At 40.4% G+C, this 21,421-nt stretch overlaps 1 protein-coding gene across 1 annotated transcript in view; it reads right to left on the reverse strand.

The window, feature by feature from the left end:
* Window positions 1-20,397, reverse strand: part of MAP3K15 (mitogen-activated protein kinase kinase kinase 15) — a 115,173-nt gene extending 94,776 nt beyond the window's left edge. Inside the window, exon 1 of the mRNA XM_081278355.1 lies at window positions 19,988-20,397. Within this exon, the coding sequence (XP_081134481.1) occupies window positions 19,988-20,345 (358 nt within the window). The 5' untranslated portion in view covers window positions 20,346-20,397. The remainder of the gene's footprint in view (window positions 1-19,987) is intronic.
* Window positions 20,398-21,421: the final 1,024 nt, after the last annotated feature.

The raw sequence follows: 21,421 nt of genomic DNA on the forward strand, positions 1-21,421 counted from the left end.
CAAATGTTTGTGTCCCCCTCTAAATTTGTGTGTGGTAATCTAATCCCCAATGTGATAATATTTGGAGATGGTGCCTTTTGGAAGAACTCTCATGAATAGGTTTAATGTTCTTATAAGAGGCCCCAGAGAGTTGACTTGTCCCTTCTGCCATGTGAGAACACAGTGAGAAGATCCAGGCTATGAACCAGCAAGTGGGCTCTCATCAGACAGTGGATTTGATGGTACCTTGATCTTAGACTTCCCAGCCTCCAGAATTACAAGAAGTAAAATTCTGTTGTTTATAGGCCATTCAGGCTATGGTATTCAGTTATAGCAGTCTGAACAGGCTAAGACAGTATGTAAAGACATGTATGGGCATATTCTATTTATGAACTCCTAAATAATATGTTGTTCATCTTTGCATGTCTTTTGAATTTTATATAAATAGTACCTTTTGTATTTTCTTTCACTTGCTATTTATTTACTTATTTTTTATTTGTAGTTGGACACAATACTTTTTTTTTTAATTTATTTTTATGTGGTGCTGAGGATCAAACCCAGGGCCTTGCACATGCGAGGTGAATGCTCTACCTCTGAGCTACAACCCCAACCCCTTGACTTGCTATTTTTTTAAAGCAATCTTTTTAAAGGTTTAATGTGTTTCAGGATAGGTGTATTTTCTGTGTGTGGGGGGTGCTAAGGATTGAATCCAGGGCCTCATGTGTGGTAGGTGAGTACTGTATCCACTGAGCTACACTCCCAGCCCTGACTTGCTACTTTTTGATGTGATTCAACCAACTTGTTCATCTAGCTCCAGTTCCTTCAGTTTCACTTCTATATAGCTTTCCATTGAATCACAATTAGATCACAATTTTTTATCCATCCTATCTGGAGATTTTATTCATTTTTATTTTTCTATGTCCAGATGCTACAATAAACATTTCTGTGCCATAGCTCCTCATTCACATATCCATCATCAACTTGACAATATAAAATGCCTCCTAAAGTTGTGTCCTGTCATGAAAACTTATTCAAAAAGGAGCAAATTATTGTATCAATCACAAACATTTAAATTTGCTTAGTAGTATTAGACACCATTTCAAAATTTGTAATTTTTTGAGATGATGCAAGAGCTCCAAATTTCATGGGAGGTTCCCCACTATGTGCACTAGAGATACAGAAATATAATGTCCAAACTTCTGCTCACATTACTGTGACTTACAGCAAGTCAATGAAAATTCTGATGAAATGGAATAGAGGTGAGTTGTGGTGTCAAGTGTATGAGTGTGAGGAAACAAGAAGGTAGGGAGAGGGCTGGGGTTGTGGCTCAGTGGTGGAGCGCTCGCCTAGCACATGCAAGGCCCAGGGTTTGACCCTCAGCACCACATAGAAATGATTAAATAAGGGCTGGGGATGTGGCTCAAGTGGTAGCACGCTTGCCTGGCATGCGTGCAGCCCGGGTTCAATCCTCAGCACCACATACAAACAAAGATGTTGTGTCCACCGAAAACTAAAAAATAAATAAATAAATAAATTCTCTCTCCCTCTTTCTCTCTCTCTTTAAAAAAAAAAGAAATGAATAAATAAAATAAAGGTATTGTGTCCAACTACAACTGAAAAATAAATATTTAAAAAAAGAAGGTAGGTAGAAGCCACATCAGCACCAGGCTCCACAGGTTCTGCAGAGACACTGGGAGACTTGAGGCCAAGTGTCACCAATTGACACTTTTATTCTTATATATGGATTGCCTACTATATACCAGGCATTGTGCTGGGTACCAAGGATAGAAGTGTGAATGGGGCATAATCCTTTTCTTAAAAAAAAGAGTACAGTACTATGCAGGGAACTAGAAGGAAGTGCACACAGAGCTACTGTGAAGGGGGCTAAAGTGAAGGAAACTATGAGAGAGGAACTCCCAGGAGGGTGCCTAACCACTCAAGCAGGGAGAGCAGTCAGAGAAAGTCTGGAGGAAGTGATGCTGTCTGTGGCCAGAGGATCTATCTATAAGAGTTAGGAAGGTAAATGAGGGCAGAATGGAGGAATGGAAAGGGAAGGAAAGAATGCTGTAGGAAGACAAGCAAGTGCAAAAGGTCAGAGACAAGTTAGGTTGTGAATGTTAATTTCCTGGCCAGAACACCCTAGGAGATGAATCTGGGCTAGCAAGTACCAACTGGCAAAGGGGCCTTCCAAGCATGTTAAGAGGGCTGGACTCTACCTTGAGGCAGTGGAAAACAACGGTAGGTTGGTTTTTTTTTTTTTAATGGAGAACTACAAATATATATAAAAGTTGACAGAAGAGTAGGAAACCCACATAAGAGTCCCTCACCCTCAACAATTATCATCTCATGATAAGCTCTGTTATAACTCCAGTGCTATCCATATCACCCCTTTCCATATTATTTTGAAGCAAATACCAGTTACCATATCCTTTTATTCCCAAATATTTTAGGATGCATTGCTAAAATATGAGAACTCAGAGAATAAAATAGTCATAGTATCCATGCCTCACCCAAAACTATTTTTTAAATAATCAAGAGAAGTTTTAAACAGGAGACAAATCACATTCAAATTCACCCTTTAGAGGTTGTTGCTAATGATAGGACAAATGCATATGCTGAGGAAACACTTGACAAGACAGCTCGGCTAATTTATCTCAAATGGATAATTCTGCTCCCCACAGAGGTTTGCTCAGAGTCAAAAATAACACTGCAGCTGAGTAAATTAGACATTCTGCCTATATGATTGTTCCCTGGACTCCATTACCTACTCAAAATTAAAAATGAAGAATTTCATACTGATGCTATTTTAAAAGTGGCAACATAAGATACCAATTCCAAGGCCACAATGATTGCTATCTTTAGTTAATAAAGGAGAGGAAACAAAGGAAAGTGGTAGGGAAGGGCAGAGTGCAGGGTGGAAGGACAGCAGCCTCCAACTCCCATAGACTTATAGGCAGTCTGGAGCTTGGTGGAGTAGCTTTTTGCCAAGTAAATTAAGTTTTTATCTGGCAACACAAAAAACCTTCCTCTTTATAAGCCTTCTCAACATTCTATGTTGGGACCTGTAGTACTTCCAGACCTGTACTTCTAGGACCACACTACCTCCAGAAGTTCTTCTATGTCTCCACTCCAGAGGTAGTGACTTTCCAGTGCCAATTAAAATAGGTCAATGCTGCTACTTAAAATAAAAAGTCAGAACAATTCATGTTCAATAGGAAAACTGTCTCAAATTTAACAATTTTTTTGCTTGACATTTGTCACACAGGCTACTAGCATGAATTGATTTTAAGCAATTTATTTATTTATTTATTTACTTACTTACTTATTTTTATTTAATTTTTTTAGTTGTAGTTGGACACAATGTATTTATTTTTATGTGGTGTTGGGGATCAAACCCAGGGCCTCACCTGTGCTAGGCAAGCGCTCTACCGCTGAGCCACAAACCAAGCCCTATTTTAAGCAATTTATATCCAGACAATATTCAACTGGCTTGCTTTTAGAATTTCTAAGACACTAATTTAACAGTGGTCTGAATTTTTTTTAATCATATATAAAGCCTCCAGGTTTGTTTTCCTAAAGAGACTACCAATTCATTCAAAGCTTTGATGATCACAATGGTCACATGGTCTGTCATTTACTAAATCCTTCCAAACACCTCAGGTGAATTTCAAAAGCACCTCACTGAGAGGCAGGCAGGGCAAATACTGGCTTCATTTTGCAGGTGGGCAAATTAAATGCAAACTGGTTAACAGACTTGCTCAAGTTCACTCAGCTAGGACAGGACTCAAATTCACTTTTCTGACCCCAAGTCCTATTCTCCCCAGTGCATGGATAAGACTTACTGCTATCCTGACTCACTTTCTAAAATCAAGCCACTGAGGAGGAAGACAATGGATATATAGGCTAAATACTAGGCAAAATATCACAGATTAAAAGGAAGAGATAAAATTCAGATATTCATTCCCAAATATACCCTATGTTCCTAGTAGTCATTACTTTCCAGTTAATTCCCAGTGATATAGGCCAGCCTTGGCAAAGAAGCCTGCATAGTATAACCCAGCTTCCTTGATCATGAGGCAGGCATGAACACATCCCTATCTACCAAGGTTTAACACACTTTAAAATGTGATATACCATGGGGGACTACAAAAAGCCAAGTCCAGTAAAAAGTACACTTTAGCTGGAAAGCATTTAAATTTTACATTGAAGCACCCCTCAATTTATCAATTATAATCATGTCAAAACATGCTAATATAAAATAAGATCAAATATATATGGGCTTTTAGTTCATTCAAATTTGGGGGGCTTAGGGTTAGCTCAACTCACTTGCCTAGCATGCATGAGTCTCTGGATTCAAACCCCAGCACCATGAAAAAACAAAAAACAAAAAAAAAAAAAAAAAAATCAACAAAAAGTATTTTGAACACCATCTTGAACATAATTTTTGTTACATATTTTATAAGACTATAATTTTTAGTGTGGTTTATAAGTATTGGATTTCTGCAGTAAAGCATTAGTCAACAAAATGATACAATAGTGACTAGTGAATGATTTACCAGAGAAGTTCTGTAATCATACTGGTTCATGCCAATTTTTAAATATACTCCAGCTTACCCATAAGACGATCTTCCTCCCAGCAGACTAAAATAAATAAAGAATATAAATAAGACTGGTTTTGTCTAAATGTAAATAGCTGGGGTTTAGAATAAGTTTCCTACCAAAGACACTTCTAAAAAATCTGATTGGACTTAATTGCAACATTGGACATCTGAAAACTCCCTTTTAAAAAAGCTCAAATTTACTGGACAGAAGATATATTGACTAACTCCTACCATAATTTAGATCTGACTTTATCATGACTTGGGAGGAGGACCACAAGTTTGAGGCCTGTCTCAGCAACTCAGCAAGGCCCTCAACAACTCAACAAGACCCCATGTCAAAATAAAATAGATTCAGGCATGGTGACAAATGCCTATAATCCCAGTGGCTTGGGAGGCTGAAGCAGGATGATCACAAATTCAACGCCAGCCTCAGCAAAAAGTGAGGTGCTAAGCTACTCAGTGAGACCCCGTCTCTAAATAAAATACAAAATAGGACTGGGGATGTGGCTCAGTGGTCAAGTGGCCCTGAGTTCAATCCCCAGAAACAAACCAAAATTATAATAATAATAATGAAATAAAATAAAATAGAAAAAGAGTTGGGGATATGGCTCAGTGGGTTAAGCACCCCTGGGTTCAATCCCCAGTACCAAAAAAGATCTGACTTTATCCATTACTGTTCATTGCTAATACTCTTTCAAGTTAGGCCAATTGAAAGAATGCTCTATCTATCATGGTTTAGAATTTCTAAGACACTAATTTAACAGTGGTCTGGAATTTTTTTATCATTTAAATCTCATCTTCTAATCTTGTGAAAATGTGTCAACCTACCAATTCAGTGTTAAGAGGTCAGCAAATCCTTACCTAGTGCCACAATAGATGGGTAATAGTTGCTTTCACTATTGATGTTTAACTAGGAGGAGGGAGGGGAAGAGTGGGGACACCAGAAAACTATATCTGGTCCATCTTTTGCTTCCAAGTATCTATTTTTTCTTATAAGAATGACCAAAATAAATCATTTTTGTAGCTATATAGGTGTGATCAACATGTATCCACCACTAGGTTTTCCAAGAGAGACATGGCATATATAAGCAAACTATATTTACTCATTGAGGTAAATGGACTTAGTGGGCTCTTAATTTCAAACCACTCCCAGTGCAATAATTGTAAAACACAGTATTTGTATGATTTCAGGTGCTTTATCTTTCACACAAACACGTTTGTCTTTCACCCAACAACGCAGAAAAAAATGAGCTGCATTATACTGCAAGCTAGGTTGCGTTCATTGCTTTAAATGACAGCAATATTATCCATGTTGTCACACCTCCCAGATCCAACTTTGGTTCCCCAGCAGCCTTTGAACACACCACCTCAAATTTTCATCTTCATCACCCAAAGACTCCTTCTCAGGTTTCTTCAACCATTTTATAACAGGATCACTTTGCCATGCATTTCTTGGGCAAATTTTTTAATGAATTATGGTTATACAAAATATTGGTTATGCATAATTCATAAAAATGATAAATAATAAAAACTCCATTGTGTATATATACCACAATTTCTTTATCCATTTGCTTGTTGATGGGCACCTGGCTGGTTACATAGCTTGGCTATTGTGAACTGCACTGCTATAAACATTGATGTGGCTGCATGTCTACAGTATGCCAATATTAGATCTTTTGAATATATACTGAAAAGTGGGATAGCGGGGTCATATGGTAGTTCCATTCTTAGATTTTTGAGGAATCTCCTTACTGCTTTCCAGAGTGGTTGTACTGATTTGCAGTCTCATCAACAACATATTAAGTGTACCTTTTTCTCTACATTCTCACCAACACTATCTTGATCACTGCCATTCTGATTGGAGTGAGATGAAATCTCAGTATAGTTTTGATTTGCATTTCCCTGATTGCTAGAGATGTTGAACATTTTTAATATATTTATTGGCCATGTATATTTCTTCTTTTGAGGAGAGAAAGTCTCTCTGTAGTTATATTGCCCATTTATTAATCAAATTATTTGGGGGGGGTGTTAAGTTTTTTGAGTTCTTTAAATATTCTAGTTATTAATCCCCTATCTGAGGAGTAGATGGCAAAGATCTGTAGATCCCATTCAGTAGGATCTCTCCTCATGCTTTTAATTGTTTTATTTTCTGTGCAAAAGCAAAAAATGTCTTTGGCAAATTTTTGAGACAAATTTCTTATAAACCTTTTCTGACCAGCAGATAACAAGCTCTTCTTTCCACCTCTTCTTTATCTCACCTTTGAGCTACATGCAATTTTAGAGCCCAGCAGAGTTTGATGTAGTGCTACCACACACTGCAAACCATGAAAAATGTACCACTGAGTTTTTCTTTCATAGTGACAAAATTGTAGAAAAGAGTCCTTGAAAAAAAAAAAAAAAGAAAGAAAAGGGTCTTTGCTTTAAGTTGTTCTCTGTCTCATTAAAACGAACATCAGTCAACACCAGAAGACTCATGGCTTGCTTTTACATTTACTTCTCCAACAATACCCTTTTATTCTTAATGAAACCAACTGCTCCTTAAAGATCATCATAAACCAATCAAGACATTTGCATGAATGCTGATTTCACCTATTCTGTGTCCTGTGTTTCCTCATTGATGTCTGTCCCCACCAACTGTGGGGGGAACTGAGTTCATGTAGTGGTGGTGACTCATGATATGGGATATGGGGCCATCAGTTGTTGTCCTTACCCCTTCAAGTTTTCTTAAATTTTTTTCACATACCAATTTCCTTTTTCTTAGGTGGTCGTTTGACAGTGAATGTGCAAAATTTATGATTTGCATCAAGCATGCCTCAATAACCAGAGACTTTGCAGTAATTATTTACTTCTGAGAAAGCAGAAGCACTTTTGGATACAGGCGTCTCATTCTTAAGACATAAAACACATTTTAACAAACTCATCCAACAAGTTTTGAAGCTTTAGCCTTGTGAAATCCAATGCCAATCTAAGAGTCATTCTAAACATCAAAATTTGTCTTTGCTGCAAGCTCATAACAAAATATTTGATGGGATACATTGGAGGCCAATTAAGCATCTGCTATGGTTTAGATACAGTTGGCATGTGGCCCCCAAAAGGTTCATATGCTGGAGGACTGCTCTCCAGTACAGTGGTGATGAGGTAGTGAAACCTTTAAGGGGGGCACCTTAGTATAAGGTGGTTAGGTCATTGTAGCTGCTGCCCTTGAAAGGGATTAATACAATTCTGTGAGACTCCAGGTAGTTCCTGCATGAATGGGTTATTGTTTGGGGATAATAATAAGTTAGATAGTGGTAATGATTACAGAACTTTGAATATACTAAAACCCACGGAACTATACACTTTAGATGACTGGACTACATCTCAATAAAGCTGTCAAAACCAATAAGAACCAAGTACTAGAATATTCATAGCAGCACCATTCATAAGTCTCAAACTGGGACCAACTCTAATGTTCATTTACAAAAGAAACAAATTGTGGCATCCTCTTACACAATGCTATACAGAATGACACTGAACAAATTATTGTTATATTGATATTATAGAGATATCCCACAAACATAAGTGAATGAAAGGATCCAAACACTAAAATGGTATAAACTCTATTATTTCATTAATAGAAAGTATAGAAACAGGCAAAACTAACCCATGCTGCTGTAAAATCAGTATAGTGGTTGCTCTTAGCCAGGGGTAAGGCTAGAAAAGGGCAACAATCACATGCTGGGATGCTGTTGGCATCCACTTTCTTGATCTGGGTGCTAGGTATACAATGTGTTCAGTAAGTGAAAACTCAGAAGTACACTCAAGACTATATATATATGTGTGTGTGTGTGTGTGTGTGACTCAAGCGGACACCTCACAAAGGAAGACATCTGCATGTCAAAAGAGTGCATGGAAAGGTGCTCAACATCATTACTCATCAGGGAAAGGCAATTAAAACCATAATGAGAAATCTCTACCTCCTTTACTGGAAAGGCCAAAATTGAACAGATCAATAATACAAAATGTTGGTGAGGATGTAAAGCCACTGGAACTGTCACACATGGGTGCTAGGGATATAAAATGGTACAACCACTTTAAATAAAGGGACAGAGTTTCCTATATATACCTATACTTTGATCTAGCCATTCTACTCCTAGGTATTTACTCAAGAGAAATAAAAAATAGTAGTCCACAAAAAGACCTACATATAAATGTTCCTAGCGGTTTTATTTGTATTAGCTCCAAACTAGAAGCAACCCCAATGTCCATCAAATAGGAGAATGCTGAAACCAATTGTGGTATATTATTACAATGGAATAGTACTTCACATTTTAAAAAACTCAAACTATGATACCTGCGGTAATATGGATGAATCTCAAAAACATCATACTGAGCAAATAAAGCCAGGCACACTTTGTGAATACACACTGTGTGAATCTAGTTATATAAACTCTAGAAAAGGCTGATCTAATCTATAGTGATAGATGAATCATTTCTTGAGGTCAACAATAGGGGTAAAGGAAGGAATGCATCAGAGGGGACAGGAGAGAACTTTCTGGGAAGATAAAAATGTTCTGTATTGTTATGGGGTTTGGGTGACACATGGTTAATCATTTTTCAAAGTCAGATGAGATGTGTATTTCAATGTATATACATTTTGCATTAAAACACTTAAGTATAATAGTCAAGTAGGAGTGGTGAACGGGTAGAGGAAGAGAAAAGAATAACAGAATGTTAATAATTGCTGAAGCTGGGTAATTACATGCTTGAAATTTTCCATAATAAATAAAACATTTAAGAGGGAAAAACTTATCTACATCAAATGCTCCTACTTCTCACCACCTTCTCTTTCCCTCCCCTTCAATTCTGCCTGGCCCCTGGGCTGCCCTCCTGCAGACCCTGATTTCCAAATGAGCGCTACTTCCTGCCAAGGCCCACCACTCCATTCTGCTGTGCAACCACCCACCAACCCACAACCATCAACAACCAAACCCCAACAACAATCAGGCATTCCTGCCAAGTTCTGCCACACCCAATAGCTCAAAACCTGCATAAAGTATTGAGAAACATGAATTTTTCCAGGCTACTCTGTAGAAGTTCAGTCCTATCCCAGCTATTATTTGACTAAGAGTTGAATACCACCCATCTCCAAACCTGATATGTAGAAGGCTTTTAAATAATAATTTTAAAAGCTTATGGCTTTCTTGGAAAGCTGGGAATGGAACCACCATTTGACCCAGCTATTCCCCTTCTGGGTCTATTCCCTAAAGACCTAACAAGAGCATGCTACAGGGACACTGCTACATCGATGTTCATAGCAGCACAATTCACAATAGCAAGACTGTGGAACCAACCTAGATGCCCTTCAATAGACGAATGGATAAAAAAAATGTGGCATTTATACACGATGGAGTATTACTCCGCATTAAAAAATGACAAAATCATAGAATTTGGAGGGAAATGGATGGCATTAGAGCAGATTATGCTAAGTGAAGCTAGCCAATCCCTAAAAAACAAATGCCAAATGTCTTCTTTGATATAAGGAGAGTAACTAAGAACAGAGTAGGGACGAAGAGCATGAGAAGAAGATTAACATTAAACAGGGATGAGAGGTGGGAGGGAAAGGGAGAGAGAAGGGAAATTGCATGGAAATGGAAGGAGACCCTCAGGGTTATACAAAATTACATACAAGAGGAAGTGAGGGGTAAGGGAAAAATAATACAAGGGGGAGAAATGAATTACAGTAGAGGGGGTAGAGAGAGAAGAGGGGAGGGGAGGGGAGGGGAGGGGGGATAGTAGAGGATAGGAAAGGCAGCAGAATACAACAGACATGAGTATGTCAATATGTAAATCAATGGAAGTGTAACTGATGTGATTCTGCAATCTGTATACGGGGTAAAAATGGGAGTTCATAACCCACTTGAATCAAAGTGTGAAATATGATATGTCAAGAACTATGTAATGTTTTGAACAACCAACAATAAAAATAAAAATAAAAGCTTATGGCTTATATTCCAAAACTATGCCAGCTGACCGCTGAAAAGAAAACATTTTTTGCCCTAGTAACAAATAATAGCTAATAAAGTAGCGGGCAAGCCCACAAATGTCAGTTCTAAAATGTGCTCAAGGTGATCGGCAATGAATCAACTAAATGCTGCAAGTAAAATGCTTCTTTCATCAAAGTTGGCCCACGTGACTAAAAGTTGAGGAAAGTTCCCAGCTTAATGTTGTGGGAGTAGCAGTGACATGGAAAGGAAGCACCCCCCCACCCCTCCCGACCCCTGTGGTCTAGCCAGTACCTAGGTCTGGCAGAACATAGCTGAGGTCTGGATAGGGGCTCTTGCAGCCTGGTCCCTGGGAGTGAAATTATTGCTGCATACCAGGTCACTTTTTGCAGCAGGGAGGAAGAGAGCAAGAAAGCTTCTGAGTTATAATTCCCATTATATTTGTTTAAAGTAAAACCATAATCATATCATAGAAAATAACACAGTATAAAAAATGTGGACAAAAAGATAAAGAACCAGCATGTCCAGCATACACATGAAGCCAGTGTTTCATTCCGGTGTGTCCAGTAAGTTCTGTTAGTCTCTTCTATCAGACATGTACTACTGAGGAAAGTTCAGACTCAGAAACAGCATTACGACATACTTTATTTCTTAATAAAGGCATAAGTGCAGAATGCCTATGTCCTAGCCACCATTTTCAACAAGGTCACCAACAGAAACTCTATTCTGAATTTCTTTTAAGGGCATCCAATAAGTTTGGCTTCATCTCAAAAGGAGAAATCAAGTGTCATCTGAATCCACTAAAAGCCGAAGGATAAGCCAAGTATGGTGACATGCCTATAATCCTAGCCACCCTGGAGGTTAAGAGTGGAGGATCCCAAGTTCAACACCAGCCTCAGCAACTTAGTAAGGCCCTAAGCAACTTAGCAAGACCCTGTTTCAAAAATAAAATATAAAAAGGGCTGGGAATGTGGCTCAGTGGTTAAGCACCTCAGGGTTCAATCCCTGGTACAAAAAAAAAAAAAAAAAAAAAAAAAAAAAGGATAGAAAGTCCCAGGATCAAGAAAACTGTATCTGTTCCATTGAAGAGTTTGCTCTCTGGCAGAAGATCAATCATTAAATCAGTAATCATTTAACTGCAATTGTCTTATCTGCTAGGAAAGAACCCCTCAGCATGCAAAAGCTAGCAGGGAGGAGTAGAGGAGTCTGAGAAGGTTTCCTGAAGAACTCAACTGTGAATGCTGAATAGCTACTGGCCAGAGGAAGACTGCAGGGTAAAGGTGGGGGGCTTAGCTACAGTGGCTTCTAGGCAGACAACATGGATTTGAATATATCAAGACTGGCCCAGGACTGGGTGCTGTGGCACATGCCTATAATCCCAGCCACTCAGGAAACTGAGGCAGGAGGATTGCAAGTTCAAAACCAGCCTAAGGAATTTAGTGAGACCCTATCTCAAAATTTTTTAAAAGGGCTAGGATCCAGGTGTGGTGGTGGACACCTGTAATCCCAGCTGCTCAGAGGCTGAGGCAGGAAGATCGTGAGTTCAAAGCCAGCTTCAACAATTTAGCGAGGCCCTAAGCAACTCAGTGAGACCCTGTCTCCAAGTATAAAAAGGGCTGGGGATGTTGCTCAGTGGTTAAGTCCCCCTGAGTTCAATCCCTGGTATCCTACCTCCCATCCCCCAAAAAGACTAGCCCAGCTTTGAGAGACCAGTTAAAAAGCTGTTGGTAGTAACCTAGATGACAGATGATGGTAGTAGGGCACAAAGGGAAATGGGCAGATTTGAGAATCAGTTTGGAAATAATAAACCAGATTTAGCAATGAGGAAGAAGATAGAGTCAAGACTAACTCCTAGGTTTTCTTTTTCTTTCTTTTTTTTTTTCTTTTTGGTCCTAAGCATTGAACCCAGGGACACTCAACCACTGAGCCACATCCCCAGACCTTTTTATTCTTCTTACTTTGAGACAGGGTCTTACTAAGTTGCTTAGGACCTTACTAAATTGCTGAAGTTGGCTTTGAGCTTATCATCCTCCTGCCTCAGCCTCCTGAGCTGGTGTGCACCACCGTGCCTAGCAACATATCTATTTTTATAGAAAGCCAATATCACTATTGGATTAAAAACCAACAGTCACTACAGAATCATTTAATATAAAAAAGAAATTTTTACCCAGCCTCCAAAACTGATGAAACTGTGAAAGGAAATAAAATGTCTCCCCTCACAAGGCTGTTATTAACCTAATGCCTCAAGCATATCATTTGTATTTTCTTAGCCCATATGGAGGCGCTACTACAACAGTAAGGATCCGTGACATAAGATGATCCATGGCTCTCTCTTGACAAAGTATGTCTTGGCAGACAATTTTCTAGCAGTTAGGCTGGATTTTCACAACCTTATCACTATAACAAATAATCTATGTTTTAGTACACTGACAGACAAAAAGTTTCTCTCTTGTTTATGTAAAATCCAAAATGGATGTTCCTGTTGCAACTGCTGTCCTTCAAAAGGTGACCCAAGGATTTAAGCACCTTCCATCTTGTGCCACCACTGTCTTCTACATGAAGCCTCCAAGGTCACCATGCAGACCATGAAAAAGGATGGGAGAATTTGGGGAGGCCGACTACATGCAGCAACACTTTGGCCAAAAAGTGACAAACACCACTTCTACTTACATTCCATTGGTCAGAAGTAGTGGTACATCTCCCTAGCTAGGGAATGTAATGGTCATTTTAGCAGCACAAATATGTGGCAGCCACCCAGCTCTCTCCACAATTTCTTTTTTTAATTTATTCTTTTTAGATAGATATACATGACCATAGAATTATCCACCACAATTTTTATCCCCTGATTCTATACAAGCCAGCCAGAATCAAAAAAAAAAAGGGGGGGGGTATCAGCATAGAGGAAAGTCAAATGACTAATGTGCAGATTAAAGTCCTAGTCTTGGTTTTTATCTATGTTTAAAAAATGCAAGCATTACATTATAAACAGTAATACTTCACAACTTTTAAAAAATCACTGTAAAGTCAGGCACTGTGGTACACACCTGTAATCCTAGTGGCCTGGGAGGCTGAGGCAGGAGGATTACAAGTTCAAAGCCAGCCTCAGCAACTTAGCAAGGTCCTAAGCAAGTTAGTGAGACCCTGTCTCAAAATGAAGAATAAAAAGGGCTGAGGATGTGGTTCAGTGGTTAAGTGCCCCTGGGTTCAATCTCCTGTACCAACAAATAACAACAAAAATCACTGTAAGCATAATTGAAGAAAAAAATCAGAAGCAAGTCCCTGGGGTCAAGAAAGTGACATTTATAATGAGGTTCTGCTGGGCACAGTGGTACATGCCTATAATCCCAATGACTCAGAGGATGAAGCAGGAGGACTGCAAGTTTGAGGCCAACCTCAGAAATTCAGCAAGGCCCTAAGCAACTTAGTGAGACCGTGTCTCAAAAATTTTTTTTTTAATAATAAAATAAAACAAAGGACTGGGGATGTAGCTCAGCAGTAAAGCATCCCTGGGTTACATCCCCAGTACTAAAAATAATTTTTAAATAAATGAGGTTCCAAGAGGAAAGAAATGAGGCAAAGTCAGACCCAATAGGTATGGAAGATTACTTGTGCCTCAGGCAGTTATGGACAAGGCTGTTCTTGTCATTTGAGCAGTTAATAGCTAACTCAAGGAGGCTTCCAATTAGTATCTAGGTGGACGCCCTCACTTAGATTGGACATTAACCACCAAACTAACTGGAGAGTAAAGCTACATCAATAACTTGGTGGACTCCCAGGAGATAATAAATTGAATTCTACCAGTTCAGAGCTCACTTCAACATGTGCTACTATAATAAATATATTCAATTATAGCATCCAGGGGAACTAGTCTCCATGGTCAAAATGGCTGGAAAGTATGAAACCAAATCACATAGGGTTCCTCACTGCAGGATGTCTCAGTCTTATGTTCACAAGCATTGAATGCTGCTCTGGAAAATACAGACCAAACACACTGCACAAGCTGAGGTCATAACTAGGGATTCTAGTAAAATGACAAGATAGGCAAACCAAAGGCATATCCTGAAGGAGTTTGTCTTAGGAAAAGAGGGACATCCTTTGTTCTGTAATACTGGAAATAACCGGGCAATTGACACTTGAATCGACAGGTTTTACAGTTTTCAGGACTCCTTTTTGCAATGGATGATAGATACTAGATTAATCCAATCAAATATGATCTTTCTAGTAGCTAAGGACACAAAGAGATGGCTACCAGCTCTGCTAAAAGTAAATGGGATGCTCCTCAAAAAAATTAAACAGAATTATCATATGCCCTAGCAACTCCACTTGTGAGTATATACCCAAAAGAAACAAAACTAGGGATTCAAACAGATAAATGTACAACCCATATTCAAAGCAGCATTATCCACAATAATCAAAGGTAGAAGCAACCCAAATGCTCATTGATGGATAAACAATGTGTATATATATAGTGACATTATTATTTAGCCTTAAAAAGGAACTAAATTCTTTTTTAAAATATTTTGTTTTAGTTGTAGTTGGACACAAGACCTTTATTTTATTTTTATGTGGTGCTGAGGATCGAACCCAGGGCCCCACGCATGCTAGGCAAGCGCTCTACCACTGAGCTACAACCCCAGCTCAAAATAGGAACTAAATTCTAAGAACAATTCTACAAACTGGGGCTGCAGATGTGGCTCAAGCAGTAGCGCGCTCGCCTGGCATGCTTGCGGCCTGGGTTCAATCCTCAGCACCACATACAAAGATGTTGTGTCCGCCGAAAACTAAAAAATAAATATTAAAAAAAAATTTCTCTCTCTCTCTCTCTCTCTCCCCCCCTCTTTAAAAAAAATTTCTACAAACTGAAATATGGGGGAACCCTGAAGACATTATGTTAAGTGAGATAAGTCAGTCACAAAATAACAAATATTCTATGATTCCACTTATATGCAGTATCTAAAGCAGGCAAAAATTCATAAAAACAAAGTAAAATAGTGGTTACGAGGGGTTGGGGGAAACTGAATAATAGGGAGTTATTCTTTAATGGGTACAGAGTTTCAATCTGAGATGATAAAACCCAAATTGTTCAATATGCATAAGAGGATTTTCTCATACTCTCCATGATATGATAATGGCATATACATATGTTTACACATTTGTCCAAACACACAGAACATACAACACCAAGAGTATAATCTAATGTAAATTAAAGACTTGGAGTGATAATGACCTGTCAGTGTACCTGTACTACTGTGTTGGAGGATGCTGAGAGTGGAGGAGCTCATTGTGGGCGGCAGAGCAATGCAGGAGGCCATGGGAAATTTCTGTACTTTCCTCTCAATTTTACTGTGAGCCTCAGAGTTTTGTTTCCTTTTTTTTTTTAAAGAAAGAGTGAGAGAGGAGAGAGAGAGAGAGACAGAGAGAGAGAGAGAGAGAATTTTTAATATTTATTTTTTAGTTCTCGGCGGACACAACATCTTTGTTGGTATGTGGTGCTGAGGATCGAACCCGGGCCGCACGCATGCCAGGCGAGCGCGCTACCGCTTGAGCCACATCCCCAGTCCCTGTTTCTTTTTTTTTTTTTTTTTTTTGGTACCAGGGATTGAACCCAGGGATGTTTAACCACTGAGCCACATCCCAGCCCTTTTATTTATTCATCTAATTTATTTATTTATTTATTTATTTATTTATTTAATCAATCTAAATATTATCAAATATTTGAGACAGGGTCTTGCTAAGTTGCTTAGGGCCTCACTAAATTGCTAAGGCTGGTTTTGAACTCACAATCCTCCTGCCTCAGCATTCTGAGCTGCTGGGATTACAGGCATGCACCACCAAGCCTGGCTGAAAAATAAAGTCTTAAAATAGTAAGATTGCATAACATTTTAAGTGTGCCACTGAAACACACACTTTAAAAACAGTTAAATTGGTAAATTTTGTTATATATTTATACACACACACACACACACATACTGCCACGATTTTTAAAAGGTGCTGGGTAGTTTTCTTCCCCAACAGTGTCCACTTGTTCTTGCTTAGGTGCCTGTGACGTTCTTCAGCTCATTCAATCAATCCCAGACTGAACCACATATGACAGAACAAGGAGATGGAAAGATACAATCAAACTCAGCCTTGACTTGCTATGAGAACAGGAGATAAGAAGTGCTTAAGTGTCACTTCTATGACCCTTCAAAACACACCTGGGATGGCTCAATAGTTGCCCTCCCCTCCTTTTTCTAGAAAAACATTTTCTAAGGGTACCTTGGCAACGAGGAATACATTACCTCTTTGCTGTTCCACACAGTAACCACCTATGCCTATGAAACACTTAAAACGGGACTAGTCTAACTAAAGAACTATTCTATTTTATTGCATTTCAACTAATTTAAATGTAAAGAGCCACATATGGCTAGAGGTTACCAAACTGGAACCTCTAGGTAGAAGCAACCCAAATGCTAAAACCCCAGTTTAAGGATTTTATACAACAGCCAAAGTGGCAGATTTATATCTTTTTGGTGAAAATATCAAAAAGCTGTGAGGATGGGGCTAGGGTTGTGGCTCAGTGGTGGAGTGCTTGCCTAGCACGTGCAAGGTCCTGGGTTCGACTGTTCCATCCCCAACCCCACGTAGAAACACACACAATTAAACTACTATGACAGGACTGCATGCCCAGAATTTGAGGGCAAGCCCCCACTTATCTTCTCATATGCTTTTAGGTTTAAGGTAGACACTGTCACTCCGTTTTATGTGCTGCATCACATAAAAATAAATAAAATAAAGGTATTGTGCCCAACTACAACTAAAAAACAAATATTAAAAAAAAAAAAAAAAAAAGCTGTGAGGATAGAGATCAAGAAGCCAGGAATGGGGCTGGGGTTGTGGCTTAGTGGTAGAGCGCTTGCCTGACACTGGGCTCAATCCTCAGCACCACATAAAAATAAATAGGGGCTGGGGATGTGGCTCAAGCAGTAGAGCACTCACCTGGCATGCGCGGGGCGCTGGGTTCGATCCTCAGCATCACATAAAAATAAAATAAAGATGTTGTGTCCACCGAAAACTAAAAAATAAATATTAAAAAAAATTATCTCTCTCTCTCTCAAAAAATTCTCTCTCTCCTCTCTTTAAAAAAATTCTCTCTCTTAAAAAATAAATAAATAAAATAAAGGTTAAAAAAAGGAGAATGCTTTAAAAAAAAAGCCAGGAGTGGGTGTGGGTGTGGGGAGATCATCTATTTAATTCATAAACGCACTCATCACAGTTGCTACGTATCCTTTTTCAAAACTATGAAAATAATTTGGGGTTGGGGCTGTAGCTCAGTGGCAAAGCATTTGCCTAGCATGTGTGAGGCACTGGGTTTGATCCTTAGCGCCACATAAAAATAAACAAATAAAGGCATTCTGTCCATCTACAACTACAAAAAAAATTTTAAAAATAATTTGATTATAACAAGGTATTGAAAAGTGATTTATTCAAGACCAGGACAAGGTTAACCAAAAAGAGATACATGATGTAATCAAAAATTCAAGGCAATCTAGACCCCAAGCAAGCAAAGCTGATGTCCTTGTTCAGTAGCTCTGGAATTGAAAGCCTGAGATTTGATATCTGAGCCTTCACACGGAACCTGTTAGAAGGGACACTATTAGCAGGTGAAGACCTGGTACACATGCATGTGTCCACACACACAGAGTCCCACAAAAGTAAAGCCATTGCACGTAAATTTTTCAGAGTTGACACCAGCAGGCAGGAGGACAGAGTTGTGCCTAATGGCAAAAGGGACATTCAGAGAAGGGTCTGTTCAAGCTTTAACCTTGGAGCAGAATGAACAGAAGTGGAGAAAACCAAGTGGTTCTAGGTGAATGGCCTCCTGAACAACTTCTCAAAAAGATGAGGTGCTAAAAGGTATACTCAGTACAGTCAAAAATGTCACGAGTGTTTTCTCAATGGGTCCAGCTGCCACTTGTTTAAACAAGCCTGACACCCCACCCCCTTACAGTTGGGGAGGATTTGCTCCGCAGAAGAACCACATCCATGCTGCCACCAGTAAAAAGAGAATTATCTGGGCTGAGGGTGTAGCTCAGTGGTGGACTGCTTGCCTACCATGCATGAAGCCCTGGGTTCCATCCCCAACACCACACAGAAACACATACAATTAAATACTATGACAGGACTGCAAGCCCAGAATTTAAGGGCAATCCCCCACTGATCTTCTCATTCGATTTTAGGTTTAAGGTAGACACTGTTACTCTGTTTTGATCAGTGGAAAACAAGGATTCCCAGGTAATTACTATCTCACATCTAATGCTTATAAATGTCACTCAAATGCCAAAAGCTTGTCACCAAAGTTGCATCATAAAAAAAAAACAATTCAGGGGCCGGGGCTGTAGCTCAGTGGTAGAATGCTTGCCTAGCACATGTGAGGCACTGGGTTCGATCCTCAGCACCTCAGCACCGCATAAAAATAAACAAAATAGGGGTAGGGATGTGGCTCAAGCTGCTCGCATGGCATGTGCGGGGCGCTGGGTTCGATTCTCAGCACCACATAAAAATAAAATAAAGACCTTGTGTCCACCGAAAACTAAAAAATAAATTAAAAAAATAAAAAATAAACAAAATAAAAATATTGTGTTCATTTACAACTTAAAAAAATTAAAAGAAAAAAATAATTCATTGCACACCTGGAGAAATTTCTTCCAACTTGATGTACTGATTTGAAGGCTGAATTGATAGGGCACACTTACCTAGAGACCTAGTATGCCACTCCAGCAATGGAGACCTTGAACCCCTGAATGAATGCTTGTGCACTGTGGTAGAATACACCCCACCATCAGCGTGTGTTGGCGTCAGGAATTAAAATGTGCAAAAGAATACTGGAGTATTTCTAAGAGGCAAAACCACACCACTTGTAAGACACCGATTCCAGCTCTTGGCTGCGAGGTGAAATCACTGGGAAGCAAGCATTAAGCACCCCTGAGGCTTCCGTGCTGTGTTGTCACTGGCCTGGGGTGGGCATGGAGAGTTTTAACAGCTCCCCAGGTGATTCTAATGTGAATCCTGCAACTGGGACCCATGCCAGTATGGGGCATGCCAGGAGTGAGAAAAGTTGGAGAACTGGGGTTGTGGCTGCTGTGTGTGTGTGTGTGTGTGTGTGTGTGTGTGTATGTTCAGCATCATCTGGGTTACTGGCTGCTTCTTGGGTTATGGGATATTTTAAAAGACTGAAGGATAAAGGGTCTAAATGCCAGTGGCCTCTATTTTCTTATGTTTAAAAGGGCACGACACTACCTTGGTGATCTTGTCCAAAATTCAGGGAGTATGGGGAGCGGGGAGGAGAACTAAGGGTAGCGACCCAGGGAGGGAGTGCCATGGCTTCTGGGAGGATAAGGAAAGCTGGAGTGGGTTGGGGACAAAGGGGGCACCCGCCCTCACCTGCATCGTAGAAGGCATCGAGCACCGCCGTCTCCCCGAAGTCTAGCTCCCCGAAGGGCACGGAGGTGAGGTGGGCGCCCTCAGCCTCGCAGGCCCGAAGCAGGCACTGCAGCGCCCCGGCCTCAGGGCCGCCGACGGCGCCGCCTTGGGAGCTCTCGCTGCGCACGTATATTGCCCGCAGAGCCCGCGGTGGCCCGCCCCCGCTCCCGCCGCAGCTGCCAGCTGCAGCGTCCTCCGCGGCTCGGTCGGGCTCAGCCAGCCCCGTCGCGCCCTCCCCTCCAGGCGGCAACCGGCACTGGGGGGATTCGGCCGCCGCCCCGAGTGCCCCGGCCAGGGGCGTCCCGTTGCCGCTCTCCATGTGACTGCCGGCGTGCCCTTCCCCAATACCTCCTCAGAGCCAGTGGCTGGCGGCTGGGAGTCCGCTGAGGGCCACAAGTTGCAGCGTCCGCGCAGTCCCGGCACCTGCTCCTGGGACGCGGGACCCAGAGAGCAACAGGTGGCCTGGCGGCGGCCAGGTGACGCCAAAGGCCCCTCAGAGGCGGACTGAAGCTCCAGCCCAGCTGCCCCGAGCGCCCTTTGAAGGCCCGCGAGAAAGAGGCGGGGGCTGGGGACGTCAGGGCCAGCGGAGGGGGCGGCTGGGAAGGGCGACGGGGCAGGAACAAGGAGGGCGCCCCCTGCCGCCTCCCCTGAGCAGCTCCTGGAGTTGCGGAGCCAGGAATTTCAAGCCTTTTTTTTTCTTTTCTTTTTTTCCATCCCTCTAGTCTGACCACTATTAGGAGCCCCGATTACTTTTTTCTTAAACAAGTTGAAGCTTTCAAGTAGGGTAAAGACTCTTTCAAAGCACAGATTTGACGTTAATATTCAATTCCAAACTAAATACAGATGTAGTTTGAACTCAGCATTGGTGAGAGCAGATGCTTCGTTTTATCCTCAGTTGCCAAACGCATTGACAAAGCACTAGGAGGCACCAGCAACAAACCTTGTTTGTTGAAAATAGATTCTATGGAATGCTGTAAACCCCAAAGGGTCTTCACTACATCCAACCCACCATTTTAGTCGAAATGGTTAAATTGTATTTAAATCATAGAATGCACTAGACATTATCACAAGGTTTTTTGAGTGTTTTCTTCTCTATTAACAGATTTATTGACATACAATTCACATACCATACAATTCATTCATGAAGAGTGTATGATTTAATGTTTTTTTTAGTATATTCATAGAACGGTTCAGCCATCACCACAATATTAGAACATTTTAATCCCCATCAAAAAAAAAAAAGTACTCATTAGAAATTAGTCTCTACCTCCCAACCCAAACAAACCCAGCCCTAGGCAACCACAATTTACTTTGTCTCTATAGATTCGCCTCTTCTGGACATTTCATGTAAATAAACTTGTACAGGGTGTGGATATAGGTTTTTCTCAGGTATAT

Source organism: Spermophilus citellus (genome assembly GCF_964194105.1).
Source record: "Spermophilus citellus genome assembly, chromosome: X".
In the NCBI taxonomy this organism is placed as follows: Eukaryota; Metazoa; Chordata; class Mammalia; order Rodentia; family Sciuridae; genus Spermophilus; species Spermophilus citellus.